The 17,031-nt window shown below is 37.0% G+C and overlaps 1 protein-coding gene across 4 annotated transcripts in view; it reads left to right on the forward strand.

Moving 5' to 3' along the window:
• Positions 1 to 17,031, forward strand: part of LOC142318770 (SET domain-containing protein SmydA-8-like) — a 48,195-nt gene that overhangs the window by 29,567 nt on the left and 1,597 nt on the right. For 3 of the 4 annotated variants that reach the window (XM_075355222.1, XM_075355224.1, XM_075355225.1), the window contains one exon: positions 13,047 to 13,233. The exons of the other annotated variant lie outside the window; for it this stretch is intronic. In XM_075355222.1, coding sequence (XP_075211337.1) covers positions 13,047 to 13,190 — 144 coding nt within the window. In that variant the 3' untranslated portion in view covers positions 13,191 to 13,233. Of the gene's footprint in view, positions 1 to 13,046; positions 13,234 to 17,031 lie in introns of those variants that run through there. 4 annotated transcript variants of the gene reach the window in all.

Raw genomic sequence — 17,031 nt, forward strand, 5'->3', positions numbered from 1 at the left:
TTACTTATTTAGATTCATATTGCTTATTGCCATAATAACAGCATAATCTATTAAAATTTTACATTTTAAAAGTATTTTAGAAGTCTGTAAAATTAATTATGAAAAATCATTTGTGCTAGATGTGGTTCAGTGTACTTTAGATATACCAATGTACTTCAGTAATTCTATATGAAAAAAGCCGTTCCAATCTCTATCGGTGTAATACATCAGTATATGAAATATATAAAATTTAAACTATTTCAAACAATCAAAAAGATTATATTCATCAAAACTTTCAGTGCAAAATTATGAAAGGAATAATAATTCATCATCATTCTTTTACAGATATGCTAATGGGATACTTCAATATTAAAAACTTTTACAAGTAATATTATTGTACATAAATGAATGAAAAACAAAATCTATGTGCATAGATGTATGTTAACACTAGCTTATTAGTACAAATTGCCCATCTAAAATGTTTGTGAGAGTATATTTATCTGATTAAAAATATTTTGAAATTTTTCTTAATTTCTGCTTTTATCAATTGAAAATAATATTTTCATGGATCTCGTAAATGTAAATTTAAAATATTGTCCTCCTAGAGCTTTTTCAAGCAGCCCAAACAAATGAAAATCGCAGGGTGATAGGTCAGGGCTGTATGGAGGATGATCAAGTTGAGTCCAGTGCACTTCTAGTTTTCAGACAGTTAGCTGCAGTATGGCCTGGACAAGTTTGTGGAGAAGGATGGCCTCTTGAATCGGTTGGTCTCGTCTTTTGTGGGGATATGCAGCCCTCACCTCATTCAACAGCTCGCAGTAGTAAGCAGCATTGATTGTGTGCTGCTCATGCAAAAAATCAATGAGCAAAATGCCAATTTTGGATACTCGGCCATTTCCAGTTCCTCCCAACCAATTCCAGCATTACAGACAAAAACATTTGCGTGGTTAGAGACATTCTTGAATTGGTTGGGAGTGTGGAATGGCCGACTCTCCCTACTCCTAATGACCTCACCAAGCACAGGCCCACTCCTACCGACCGTAGACGCTGAGGAACAAAAATCCCATTTGTATTTGATTTATCTGAACAAATAAAGAACACGGCTTTTTGTACAAAGTTTGTTTTCTCTCAACATACCTCACTAAATGACAGTTTTAAATTCGTTCTATCACCTTGTACAAAGAACTGATCAAGGAGATAGAATGATAACTTATGGGGCATGATTTATCCTTACCAGTTTCAGTACCAGGATTACTAGTGCCCCTTACCAAGAATCTGGTCAGAGACCAACCTGGTAACACCTGGTTAGAGAATACCCTATTATAATACACAAAAGATGATGTAGTGCATTATCTGGGAGGTTTGATAACACACTGAGGCAGATATTATCATTTCTGGGAGAGTAATTACGAGAATTATTCAAGGCATATCTTAGCTCATTATAAGAAACATAGAATGATTAATTCATTTTGCAAGTCTCCAATCACCAAACGGATATCTACCTACAACTTTTATCCCAGAAACTCAGGGAAGTACAATGATTAAGTGAAACTGCCCGGAACAATCTTCCAAATGTGTTCAACACATTAACATTCGCGGTAACACGTCCCCGTCGCCTTGCAGTCCAATGGGCTGTGGTAAATATATAGATCCACACATGGTTCCAACCCTTTTCCATACAATAGATGATAGTGTCCAAGAAATGGATTCAACGTAATCAGCCCTGATTTTCTTTTAGCACATCCTGACCCCGAAGGAGAAGATCCTCCCACCATGTGATGATTCTAGTTTCCACGCGACGCCCTCTGCGCCTAGTCCTAATGGGCTTTATCGCCTTTATCTCATGGTCGGCTTTATCTCTCCTGCCACCATTAAAATTCACTATTCTCAATCAAATTTTTTCAGAAGTGAGTTCACACAATATTTTTGCTAAATTACGCTGTTGACGCTCAGCAGCGAGAACATCAATGAGCTTTACTTCAGCAATCACCAGAACAGCCTCACAACATCAAGAGGCACTGTTAACAGCAAGAGTTGGATGTATACTAGTGATAACACGTGTTGCGTTTTGCTCTGTGATCTTTTGAAGTTTTTGGTTTATTTTTTTTGATTTGGTGATATGGAACTGTTGGTGGAAGTCTACTGGACACATCTATAAAATTTGGAGATAATTGGATGACGGACTACTGAGATATTACGAATTTTGTGTTTTTCCTATATTAAACTATAGTGAACTGGTCGGATTTAACCTCTTATAAACGAAGAAAATTTCTAAGTGGGTTGTCTTGATCATACAGGTGAGTGATGTCATTGTCAATTAGCATAACCAAGCACTTGTACAATTTTGAATATTTTACTCTAGAACGAATAAGTCCGGCAAGCTTTTATAAGGGGATTTGTATTTCCTAGCTACCTTCCTATCCCTTTCCTTTACAACCCTTTCCCCGGATCTCCATCGATAAGGATCCCCAAAATTTTGGTAACCCCCACCAATTTTTTTCCCCCAACCTCATTTTTGGACGGATACATTTTGGGACACCCCAGGGGCAAGTGGGTTGTCGTTGGAAGCGAGATTGAGAGATGATTCTGAATCCGGTTTCAGTTTTGAATTTGAAAGTACCAGTGAGAGGTTAGGGGGTTTCAAAAAGGGCCACCCGAACGTAGTCAAGTGGATAATCAAATTACTCGGACGTAGGAGTAGTACAAGTTAGTGGTAGCTGAAATCTTTTTCAACCCCACTGGAATCGTATAAAAGTTAAAGGTGATTAAAAACATGGAACCGAAGCTTAAACGAAAAGAAAAGGACGTAGCGGCTAAAGACGGACGAGGCGCAACAACGAGCGAAACTGTGGGGGACTAGGAGTCAAAGGCGCTCGCAGTTCACAGTAGTTTGTAATTCAAAATCCACAACATCGACTACTGAAAGTGTAGGCGATTCACGAATTTTGACTGAAGAGAAGGACGTTGAGAAGAAGATGGAGAAGGGGCAGAAACGCTCGAGGCAGGTATCATCTGAGGAGGCACTCCCCCCGGAGGCACTAGAAACATTGACCTCACAATTGGGTGAGTGTATTATTGCACTGCAACAATCTGGGCAGAGATATGGAAAGCTATATTATAGAACATCTTAAGGGTTTGTGTGAACTGTATAAAAAATTCGGGCAATTATGCGAGATGTTGCCACCGATAATTGGCATTAGCCAAGCCAGTCAGACTGATGAGTTGAGAGTTTATGCCCTTGCTGGGGATTTGACAGATGTGGAATTGTTAGATCAACTGTCGTTCAGATGGCCATCGTGGCTTTACTTAACAAGATTAGAAAGGTGAAGAATATTGCTGAAAAGAATAGTGACACGTGCTTATTTGTGGATATTGTAGATTATTAGGCGTTAAGTCACTCGTATTAGGCGAGTGTTAGTAAAGTCTCCAGCTCCGGTGTTTGTGTTGCCAAGTGGCTCTATTGGGGTAAAAAGAAAGATCTTAGTATTTTTATTTAAGAAAAGTGGGAAACCGGTGATCGTGGCTCTTCATAGCATACCAAGAGATCAAGATCGAGATCGTTATTTGTAAGGAGATCGACTTCTCCCGCTGAGGACACCAGGCTGGTCATAGTCAAGGCAAAAGGTAGATCTTACGCCGACCTACTTAAAACCATGAAGTCTTTTGTTACTGAGGAAGAAGCCAGTGAGGTTCTTTCACTTCGGAAGGGCAACAAGGACAAGTTATACGTCAAAATCAAAAACTTTGAGAAGGCTGCTCCATTTACAGCTACACTCCGCAATAAGGCCGCAGATTTACAAGTGGACCTCCGATCTTTTGGCGGCAGACGCTCTGTGGTGCATATAAGAGATATCGAAGATGATGCCACAGAACAGGAGGTTAGAGAGGCCGTTGAGAATGTTACTGGCAAGAGAGAAGTGTTCCGCGTTACGTCGTTTCGTCGGACGTACGAGGACATGCGCAACGAGATGATCGTGACGACATATCGTTCGGCCTGTAAGCTGGTGAGCAAACTCATCAAGATAGGCAGGGTCCATTGTCGCGCTTATATATGCGAAGAATGTGATCGATGTTTCCGATGCTGGAGCACAATCATAGGAGTGCGAACCGTCATGGAACCAATCGGGCCGATCTCTGTTACAATTGTGGTGGCAGAGATCACAAGAATCGATAGTTTAGAGAAGGAATGAAATGCCTGGAATGTAGTAGTATTGATCATCGCACCGGAGGCTTGACGTGCGCTTTACGGAAGCATGATAAGAGCTGTTTTATCGAATGCAAATAGCATTATCTCTCCCACGATCTAGTGGGGAAACTGGCTAGTGGTCTGGGAGTTGATTTCTTGATCACGACGGAGCCTAATCAGTTTACAGCCGCAAAGAGAGAGTGGCGCTCAGATATGGCGGGAGATGTTGCCATACGCAATATCAGTGGCAGATGGGAGCTTGTTTCATAGAGCTCAGGGTATCACAGCTATTAAATAGACAGACGCTGTTTTGATAGGGGCTTATGCAAGCCCAAATTGCGATTATCAAGACTTCGAAAACTATATGTGGAGTCTTAATGATGTCATCACAAGATCCCCGAAAAAGGTCATCCTGATGGGTGATCTTAATTGTAAGGACGTCGCGGCAGGCAGTTCTTATACGAATAGAAGAGGCGAAGTCCTGACAGAATTGATGATGTCTACTGGTTTGTACTGTTTAAATGATCAGACCCCTACCTTTGAAGCGAGAGGGCTCTTGACCATCCAGGTCAAGACCAACCAGGTGTTTCTCTTGACCATCTTGGATGGAGGCTGGGACCACTCCATGTGCAGCTGGAGGGTCCTGCAGCACGAGACTGCCAGTGAAAATCTTGCCACGATGTTAGAGATCGAACTGACTAGAACAGCTGAAGTCACCGAGATTTAGTCGGAAACAGGTTGCAACAGTTGTAGACAATGTAGCAGGACAGCTGGCAGATGGTCGAAGTCTGTCACCTGAAGTTCTACAAGAGATTGCTCAAATACCAAAGGCAGTGGATAGGCATAATCCGGTGTATTGGTGGACGGAAAATACTGCTCAACTTAGGAGGAACCTACAGCGGTTGCGACGCGTAAAGCAGCGGTTGAGAGTGGCTGGTGGTGAAGAGTATGAAGAGGCTGCCAGGAGGTATGTCAATGCGATATGAAGGTATGGGAAAACGTGATGCGATGGAAGCTACGAGAAATTCCTGGAAAATGAAATGGACGACAGGTGGAGGTTCTAATTGGATCAAGCGGCTAATTACAGATATAGATCTTTGGGTAAATAAGGGTCATGGCGAAATGAATTTCTTGGGACTTCCGAGTATTATTTGCATAGGTTCGGCAGACGTAGTTACCCCTGCTGCATGCATTGTAGTAGGGTTTATACTGCGGAACATACAATCTTCGAGTGTGAAGAATGGCGCGTTTTACGTAGACAAGCTGGCCTGGATGGGCTCCAGCCAGCGAATTTAATACATTTTATTTTGACATCAGATGAAAATTGGAGAGCTTTTAATTCATTTTCCACTAAGGTGCTACGCAACAAAGTCTAAGAGGGGCGCCGGCGTGGATTTTAGAGTTAGGGAAGGGCGGATAGCCCCGGTCGTGAGGGCCGGCATGCCGAGGTGTGTCGGTTTCGATGATCGACCGGGGACTTCGGGGGACACTTAAGCTGAGATGGGGCAAAATAAAAGACCCAGACCCTACTGTAAGTTGGGGGGCCGGGTGCGACTTGTTAAAGCCCGGTTCTCCCTGCTTAGTGGTTAGAGGCGTGAGCCATTAAAAAGTATAGACCGAAACCTGGTCTCTGGGGAGGGGCCCGAGAACGACAGAGTCAGGGGATAAAAAAGATGAGGCGCCTCAGTAAGATATCTCTGTAAGTTTTATATTTTACGGTCTTAAAATTTAGACTCCAATCCGGATTCCCCACACGTTGAATTCGCCTTCTTCGCGATATATTGTAAAGGCTCCTTTAGTCGAGAATTTTCGTGAAGGAGCACCCTGAGGTACTTCTGAACCTGGGCATAACGCATTCGGTGTTCTGACGTAGATAACGCACTCGTGGCGTCACAGCCAAACGGCCTTTCAGCAACATCGTGGTTTTATCCGGGCTGAATTCCATTTTATACTGATGGCCCCACAGTTCTATTATCCTACAGGCCTGAGAGACTCTAAGTTCAATCTCGTTCCATACTGATCCTCAATCAATAACCGTCGAGACATCAACCTCTCATTCATGCACAAATATAGTATCTTCTCAAAGACCTTACCAATAACTGGCAGCAACATCGGAGCCTGAGGAACTAACAGTAGGATCCTTGTCGCCCCCTTAAATAAAAGCTAACATTCTTCCAACAAATAGGAAAATAACAGGTAAAAAGCATTTTATTAAAAACCCTAGTAAAAACACGAACATAGATTTACCGAGCGATCAAGGAGCTCCACTTTATTCCACCAACGCCAGAAGCTTTGCCCAGTAAACAATACCTGATGGGTCTTTGTTTCTTGCTCCTACTCAAAGGAACACCAGAAATCACGTTTCTGGCGTTCCTGTCTTACCTTATGATGACATCGACATCTGAGTTTCCTGTATTGAAAAGCCAAATCTAAACGCGATTCGGGGTCACCCTCACATTGAGAAGATCTCCGCAAACGAATAACAGACAACGTCAACTCAGAACGTTCCCGTGTCCACCAAGGAGTAACCCTCTCAGGACCAGAACTGCAGGGAATGGAACACTCAGCAGTATCTATAAAAGCCGCCGACAACCGACCTGCCAGATCTACAGAACCCAAGATACAGAGTCTGGCCGAAAGAATCGAAACAACTTCTGCGGATGGATTACCTATGCAGAAAACGCCACTGCTAAACTGGGAAATACAACTATAACCATCACTCAGGCCTCTAATGATTTCGAAGACGATTTAACAATGATCACTGGAGAAATCATCGACGACTTTCCAACCACACGAACTTGTGGGAATATATTTTCCCACTGTATTGGAACTGGCAAATTAAACTGCCGTCTGCCAACAACCATGCCGGCATTTGTTGCAGCTCACCAAAGTATCAAACAGCTCTAGTATGATTATACCTCAACATTCTCATCGGCATGATCACTATTCCACATCCAAAATTTAGCATTAGCATTAACAAAGATTACCAATAACTGAACCACGCTCAGAAAACCGAAGAATTTTTTCCCAAGCCTCAAGATGACGTTCAGCAGGATCCCGATACAGAAAATAATAACTTACAAAATATAGATGTAAGTTCTGAATATCAACCATATACAATATAAAAATGTTGAAACGAGATAACATCCAACTTACGACGAAAAGCCACTTCACCCAGCTCAACTTAAACTATACATTTGAATAGAAAATTAAACTTAAGGGCTAATTAACTTAAGGTCTCAACCTGAACCCTATGCATTTAATTGACCAAAACTAACCTTCGAGGGAATTAGAATAAACCTCGAAAGCTTCAAGTAAGTCCCACACTCTTTACTATCAATAGAATGCTTATGTTCTTTCCTAAAGTGTTTACAGTTAATTCATGATGGAGGTTCAGACTTCTTGGGACAAAGCTCACGCCTGTACCCCTCCTCACCATATGAGCACAAATGGAAGGCTGATCACAGAACTTAGCCCTGTGGCCAAACCTGCAACACATAAAACACCGTTGGACATCGATGTACTTCCTGAAACGAAAAGAAGAAAAATCGATCTACATCCTATCCTCAATAATAAAATTTTTTCATCAGAGAATGGCCCACTCAAACACTCCATGGTAGCGCTCTAGCAGTTTTAAACAAAAATCGACATTCTGCCTTGAAAGCAGCCTCGTCCAACGTTGTATTCTACTTGCTAATAAAGAGTTAATTCCTCCTCCTCTACCAGACGACGGTCGATATCATATAATATTATCCTAGGGTGCCCCTTCCTTTTAGGATCGGTTCTCATATCAGATTTTTCAAGCTTTAGAGAGAGAGTCCAAAATTATTTTAGCTGTCTCCTTATCATCAGCTGCTACGACAAGCCCCTCAGGCTCGACCTCTTCAAACGCAGGACAACTTTAAAGTCATCCCTAATCTCCTAACTGGATTTAGTAACACCCTGCTTCATGCTGACGAACAAAATTTTTGGTTGCTTTCAGACGATTCCTCTGAACCTTAGGGGGTTCAACGAACGGAGTAAGAACAGTATCTCTGATTATCACTTTCTTTATTTGAACGGGTTTCGAGGCCAACGCCTCAAACCGTTCTCCAAGGGCAAACATAAAAACCTTCAAAAAACATAACTCCTTCAAAACACACTCCTGGTTTGCCAAAATTGGCAAACCAGCCGATTTTTTTAAATCGTTGCCGATTTTAAAAAATTAAAAAATCGGCAACGACATCCTCCTTCATACGGGTGGGCTAACGAATCATCAATCCGCGCCACCCAGATTTCGGTAGCCTTTACCCGCTTGGGCTTAGTTTTCTTTTCACCTTCGGACATGTCGCTAATTCAAACCTATCCGAATCTCGCTATTTGCTATTAGAAATTGGGTAAGTCCATAACGTTACAATGTCTGTAACAAGCCACGGACACCGGAGGCCTATAAACCCTCCTGTCACTCGCACCTCTAGTTAGAGGCTGCACAAGAACTTGGCAATCACGCAGTACCACAGATTACAATAACACATACCCATGGGGGGTAAACAGATCAACAGTCGTTGCCACTCCTTAGCCAAATACCCTTTAGAACCTGAACAAATAGTTTTAAGGGCACTCGATGAGGCGGTGCACGTCTAAACCAGACTCAGATACAAATCCATAGAGATATAAATGATGACTCATCATCAACAAGACTTATTCAAATGTAAATTTTATTGTGGATTTTAAAAAACTCTAGAATAACAGATTTTTTGTGCAGAGCAATCGTCGGTTTTCGAAATTACATAGAGCCCTACGTCGATCTTAGTGCACGCCTGCAGCCTTCATCCCATCAAGGAACTGCAGGCCGCCTTGGATTTCTCAATGTCAAAGGGATGAATTCATTCGCTCTATAGAGAATCTTGTGTGTAAACATGGCTAGTCGGTGGATCGCGCTACCGCTCCTGTCATACTGGCCGAAGAAATCCTTGTATCCGATGCAGTCCGCTTCTGAACTACCCATCTGTGTGGTTGAATCCGAGGCAAATTACTATTACCGACCGAGATCACAACCGGTCTACGATTGCTTCCAAAGAAGTTTTTCGAAACGAAACAGACGTGGGAATAAGGTTGCTGAAAAAAGGGACAGATCGATGCACGAAGAGGTACCTGATAAAAATGTGTACACGATCCATCCAATAAGCAGAGGTCATGTTCTTCCTCAGTCGATTAACTATATTATCTTGGAATAAATATTTTAGTGAGCCCAGAATGGTGATGGGCGTAGAAATCACCAATTATTAAGCAGGGTACGAGAATTTGAGAAGACTGGATAGGTCATTTTCACTGAAGTTGCAGATAATCATTTTGAATGGCGCCAATATCTTCACCGCGACTGCAGAGATGTTTGTCGCTAGCGAAATACGGGCGGCTATTGCAAGACTTCCTTTAGGAAAACAGTTATACCCTCACGTCCTCTATCCTCAGTTTGATGGTCGCATCTTTCGTTGGCGTATCCGCGAAAGGATACATCATCCTGGGAACGGAAGTGTCTCCTGCAGACACAGTATATCCTCCGGTGAGAACGAAGATCGCAAACATTCCACTGAATAATATTCATAGCTATAGGAAAAACTCTGCGTGCAACCTATTTATCAACTACATGTAATCCGGTTTTTCTTTTTTGATTTTTAAGAAATGCTTCATCTGCCATCATATACTTGTATAAATCTCGAGTTGGAAGAGGGGCTTCCAAATCCCCTCCAAACTGAAGCCCGGGAGGATTTCAGTTTTTCTAGCAGAAGTTACCTTCTTGCCAGAGCTCAATCTGACATTGCAGCTGTGAGGGTCTTTACGTTGTCCTTTTGTACATTGTGAAAAGAGTCTGGACAAAACTAACACAGGGCTGTACAGGATTCCTCATGTTGAGGGATTTTCTGTATTTTCGACGAGCTACAAGAAAGGACACTTCTGTTCAGTTATAATTCTTAGTGCTGCCTGTTCTTCCTTACAAATGGAACATTCTCGAGACCCTTACAATTGACTCAAAGTGAATCAACACAATTTTCCTTCCTTATCGTCCTTTTAACAGAAGTGACTGACTGTGGGGACAGTTCTGATATTATTTTGGTGTTTAGTCATCACCTCATCTTTCCTATGAACCAAGGGCCAGTAGCTTCCAACCATGATCGTAATCTTTCAGTTAAATCAACAGGGTGCCACTTCTAAGCTTTTTTATTAACAGCACAGAACCACACGCTATAATAACACATTTTTAATAAGGAAAGACTGAAACCTTCCCAAATGAATTCTGTTCTTCATTATATATGTGACTACAAGAAATCATATATATTTTTTTACATTTTTTATTTTATCTGTTGATCCATTATCACAGAAACATCTTCAACTGACAACATTGGTCGAAGTCTTTTTAAGTTTCCAGGTATGTTCAAGTAGACCAACAACCACCGAAGAAGACTTTAACAGGAGGGACATAAGGTTCCCACACGTATCAGCGACATAATGGTCCAGCAGAGCGCACGTGTACTGGAGCTAGGACGTCATACAACAGGGTTATCCAGGTTATCCCAGAGGACATTGTTCAAGACTCGTTACGTACAGACATCTACCCATTGGTACAATAGTTTCTACCTTGGGTTACGGTTACGTTTTAATTGAAAGAAGAAATAGTGTAGAATGTTGTTGTGTAGTAGTGTAAAGGTATATGTTGTAATTTGTTCTTGGCATATTGTATCTGTATAGTGTGTTCTGCAGCTTGTGTGTGTAGTGGGAAGAAAAGCTGCAGAGGCTAGGCCCATGGAGACGCCAACCCCTAAAGTCTTTCGGGGTCCAAGATTTGATTATTCATTTGAGCGGTGCTTGTGCTGTTATTGTTTGGTCAGTCATTCACAACAGGTGATACCACACCCTTTGTGAAATATATTTTCATTTGAAGAGTAAACAGACATGTTAATTTATGGTAAAGTACATAAAAATGGATTTACTTCTGTGTGAATACCGGGGAAAATTATTCAGATCACAAAACATTTGAGGCTTTGGAGAGAAGTTAGAGAAACAGGTATGAAGTATAGAATGGGTACATTAACCCATTCATATAAGTACAGAATGGATATATTTACCCATTCTATACTTGCATATTTTTGGTATAGAATGTACAAGAGTTATTACCACCTGAGTTTAAATAAAGTTACCACCTGAGTCTGTTAGAAAAATTTTCCAATCTGATGAATACTGTTTTAAGAAATGGGATTGTAAATTATCAAAACATACTTGGGCAGAAGAAAATCTTCATGTGACTGTTTCAAGTCATCTTTAATGCACTCTTTTTCGTTTGATATGTGGTGTAGTCTTCCTGGTGATAATCTCATAGGCCCTTTTTTCTTACAGTCAAGGCTCAATGGAAAGTTGTTCTTGCATTTTTAGCAAACAAATATGATGGAACTCTTGGAAGATATTTCATTTATGGTTTTGTAATGATGACGCACCTGCTCACTACAGTTGTAATATGATGAATCATATAAATAGCACATTTTGTAAGCAATGGATCAGCAAAATGGCCACTTTGACCTCCCGATCTCACATCAGTGGACATTTTCCTTTGGGCTTAGATGAAGATGTTGAATCTATCTGCTTGTATTGACAGACAAGAAGAATTGAGATATTGTAAAATAGAAGCTGGAGCTACTATTAGCAGTAATAATGATGCTGTTAGACAAGCCCGGCTAGCAAGGATTCGAGCTGAATTATGCACTGAACATAGTGGTGGTCACACTGAGCAACTGCTTTGAAGAAATATTTGTGGCTTTACAATTTTGATATTTAGTAATTTTTAGAAAAAATCTGTACAAAGTTAACTAGAAATTTTTATTTGTATATTGGTAAAAAAAGTTCTCAAACAAAACAAATTATTTTTTGAAAAAAATTTGAATTTTACTTCATTTTTCTTGAAACTAAGCAAAATTAAGTTCTGGGACCACTTTTACTCTAAGACCACTTAGATCAAGGAAGCACCAAATTTATTCCTAGATTTGTACCTCAAGAATTTTACTACAGTTTAATTTCAGAGGGAGCAGAAAGCAGGGCTAAATGTTTTGGGAGCTGAAACTGTTAAGAGTTTTATTGACCTATGTTTATATGAACTTTTTTTCATTTTGGCTATAGAATCATCTCTATAATTAGTCTGTATATCTTCTTAACAAAATAAGTGATACAATTTTAATAAAAGACAGAACTGTATTCCCTACTTTCACATATAGAAAAAATACTTGCATGTTTAAACAAGACTATATTTTCACAATCTTGTCATCTATCTCATTTCAACTGAATGCCTTTCATTTTTCAGAGCATCAAAAATTCATTTCATTTAAAACTACTACAAGCTTTTGAAATGACAAACTAAACAAAATGTAATAATTTCATAAATGTTGCATATACAAATTTTTCATTGCGAATAATGCAGCATAGGATGTAACAGCTGCAGCTGTTTCACCTACACATTTCTGAATAAGCTATTTGCATGTTTTGCACATCAATATACCTTCCTTCTGATTACCTTTTTCAATAACCTGAACACTGAATCATACATTTAATGAAATGATTTTTTATTTTGTCATTTGTGAATGAATATGAGCTTAATAAGTTTAACTGAATTACTATACAAGTGAAAGGAAATTTGCTATTATAAAGGAATGATCACAGAATAAAATGTCATTTTAAATAAAATGAAATTTTTTGTATTTTGACCATGAGGACCATTTTTTCTGTTCTGCATAATTTGTTTGTAATTCAATATAATTACAGCATGTTTTAAAAATTAAAACCCTTAACTGTTAAAAAGAACTGTTTACATTAATTTTTAAACTTTGATTTATCTTAACTTATATTCTTTTCGCTATAGGAAGATGGATCAAATTATGTAAAAAGTTTAAAAGAACAGACTGAGAAAACCTTCAAAATGACATCCAAGATTCTGGCAAAAGATGCTACAGCACCTTCTCTTTTTCGTAAAAAGTTGAATCAAAACAATATATTCAGTATATAAGTAACAAAATTTGTACTTGTTAATAAATATGAATTTTTTCAGATCTTTGTTGTTTCATATATTATTTTTATGTAAGCTTTTGCTTGTGCTTAAAAAAAAATGAAATTATTTTTAAAAATGCTCAGCCAGGAACTGAATTATATAATTTGTTATAACAAATTGGTTCAACAACACAAAGACTGGAATAGCGTAATTAAAAATATAAGTATAAAATGTCATGTTTTTTATAAGTCATATGTTTATGTTGGAGGCTTTCCTTTTGTACAGATATCCTATAGCTAACAATAATTATCAACTGATATAAAAACCAATCAAGAAAAAATAACATTATGTATAATATTTTTAAAATGTAGCAATCGATAGTTCAATAATTTTATGTTTTCAGTATTTCAAGTAGCTCAGGTTCTATAATTAGATAAAAAGGTGTAACATTATTTAAAGACAGGACAGACATTTTACACTGATGATTTGCTTACATTCAGAAAAGACAGCAGTTTCACTAATAAAGAACATAACACAGTTCAAACTAGAGTAACAGTACATAATATAACAAATATAATATTACACATATTTAACATATATATAAAATGCTACACCTATAATGGTTGTAGATGACCTGACATGAGAGGTCGCTTCCAAAAATGGTACAGCCATTTACAAGAATAACAAGCATCCCACATCAGGCTTAATAAAGATAAGTGAGCAATTAAGTAGTTTCCCATTGTCTTCATACCAAATCCAGTTATATTCAGTTAAACAACTGATACCCACATTCTGTTTAGTAGGATAACTGTAAATTGTTATTCTTACAAAAAGCACTGAAACGTTTTAGTGCCTCTTGTACTTCAGATACTTCATATGTATCTCAATCATGTTTCTACAGGAAATAATACATTATAATTGCATATTGCCTCCAATCAGTAGGGCTGTTAAAAATAAGTTAACACATTTTACTAACAATATTTTACAGATTGATTTTATATGAACTGCATAATAATCCTAGCAATTTGCATCTCTACTGACAAGGAGAAGATGACAAGATGGGAATTAACAGCAATTAAATAAAAACCAAATAAGCTCATCAAAATGACAACTGTAACTATACCACAGATAATTTGGGTTTAACAGTTTAATAGCTGTTACTTTCAGTTTACTATTAGCTTATATTAAGAAGTACTGTAAGTTTATAAAAGCATTTATTATTAATTAAAACCAATGATATTTGTTTTAGTTAAATTTACATAAAAATCAGTCAAATCAAATTTTTCATCTCCATAAATTTCTGTTTATTGTAAATGTAAATCTTTTGATTACTACAATTAACTGGGATTACATCTATTATTACGGGTAAATAAAACTGCTTAAAAGGGAGTAAAAGCAATTATCATTGGCCAAATGAAAGTTCGTCTAATTATCAACTACGATGCTGATTATTTATAACTAAAGGTAAGAACAAAAAAAAAATACTGAATAACCAAATATATTACACACACAACCCACATTTATTTATTTTGTAAACTACAAAATAAATAAATATTCATTGTTCTCTTATTGTGTCTTCAAAATTCTCTAGGATTGATTAAAATATGAATACAAGTATCAACCTCAAAAAAGAGTAAGCTCTCTTTGAAAAAGTGATATCTGATGAAGCATTTGATGGAAGAAAATGTTTCATTAAATGTTTTTTCTTTTATGCATTATTTGTTCCATCCAATTAACTGGCAGAAATTTTAGCGATTTATGCATACATTTTTCTTATTTTCCTAATGGAACAAATTCATTGCTAATAAAATCAATATGAAATTATATTACATCTCATGATGAAAAATCCTGAAACTCATCTCAAAGTGATAGATCAAGTGGGGGCAACAATTGTGTATTTTAAACAAACAAGAAGAGTATATAGAGAACCTGTATGTAGAAAGGAGAAACACAAGAAGCTGAGCTGGAAGAAGTTATGGAGGAGGGAACAACCCACCAATTTCCAGATTAAAATTTAAAAAATTATAAGAGACATGAACAGGATAGCAACATGAGTAATGCTGCTCAACCCCTATTAGAAATTTAAACAATATTTTACTTAATTGGAAGTTTTTTTTGTTACTTAACTGAATTTTCAACTTGTAAATAATGAAAAATAGTTTTGCCAAAAAGTGGATAAATACTCAACAAGAGAGCTGGGCTCAGTTCCATCTTTTCCTTATTACTTTTTATTTTTATTCATATCAAAATATCAAAAAAAATTGTTTTTTTTTTTATCAAGTTGATCGATAGCTAAATTACCTGAAGTGAAGAGATAATCAGACATCTAATATTTCAATCATGAAAATTTAATACATTTACTACATATGTAATTTTATTCTGCAAAACTTGTTAAACTAGATTTTGCCTTTCATGCATATCTTTGGAATATAAAAATACATAAATTAACTAAATACATCATAAAAACTAATTTGAATAATATGCCTTTGTTGTAGTTATATAACACACAAAACATGAAAGTAAAAAATAAAAGAATAGCAGTTTAGAAGCATAACAGTTATAGATGTGCTTATTACAAAACATGACATCACTTGCCTACCAACAAAAATTATGAAATCTTATCCTTAAAACAACTGGGTCTAAATCTTTCTCAAACTAATTAAAAAAAAATTTTAAAAACATTGTTATTAAAAAAGACTTTGTTTAATAATTATAATTATTGTAAAATGATTTAACATTATATTATAACATTTAAAAAATTAATTTCTTTACCTACCTGAAAAAAATTATGAAAATAAAATTTCATGAAAATTAATCTGAATATGATTAAATTTATTATCACAATAAACCTGTTTCTTTTCTGCATTTAATTCACAGCTAACACATAATGATATACTTTACAAAACAAGATTTTAGCCAAAATTCAAAATACAACTACATACAAATTATTTCATAAATGGAACCATAAAATATGATTTCTGTTTTAACCTTTATTCTTCAACCAATAATGGGTTACCTGGGATAAATTTGCTAGATAATTTTACCTTGATAAAAAACATTCAGATCAGCTAAGCAGTTTTTGAATAAGTGAACCCCCACACACATCCACACACACACACACACATACACACACACAGAGAGAGAGAGAGAGAGACACATGGCAATCATCTCTTGGGAGATAATTCTATAGCAAAAATAAGAAAAGAGTTCATATAGACATAGGCCAGAAAACGGTTCATTAGAGTTTCGGCTCGAAAAACACTTAAGCCCTGCTTCTGCTACTGAAACTCACTAATGAACCGTTTTCTGACCTATGTTTACATGAATTTTTTTTCTTATTTGGCTGTAGAATCATCTCTCAAGAGATTGCCATGTAATTTGGAATCACCTGTGTGTGTGTCTATATATATAAAATTAAAAAAAAAATATTCATTTCATATTTCAACATACAACAGAATACATTTATTAGGAAATTCATTTAACAAAATATTAAACTATAAAGTTAACACTTAACTACTTGTTAATAAAATTCATGAAATATACAAATAAATGTACAATCTTAAATCAACAATACTCTTAGTAAATATAGAGTAATCAGAAAAAAAATTAAGGTATTTTCAGCATAAATCATGGCAATTGTGTTACCTTTAAATAAAAACTTTAATAGTAAAAAAATTGTATATTTAAACTGATAAATGAGAATAGGTTAATAAGTCTGTTATAACAACTTAATTTTTTTAAAAATAATATTGTCAGATAAAAGAAAAGAATATATAACCTTCAACTGTTAAATGTTTAGACTCTAAGGAATAATCAAAGAAGTCTGGCGAAACAAATGAAATCTTTCTTGTAAGCTTGT

The sequence above is a fragment of the Lycorma delicatula genome, chromosome 2 (genome assembly GCF_047948215.1).
Source record: "Lycorma delicatula isolate Av1 chromosome 2, ASM4794821v1, whole genome shotgun sequence".
NCBI lineage: Eukaryota > Metazoa > Arthropoda > Insecta > Hemiptera > Fulgoridae > Lycorma > Lycorma delicatula.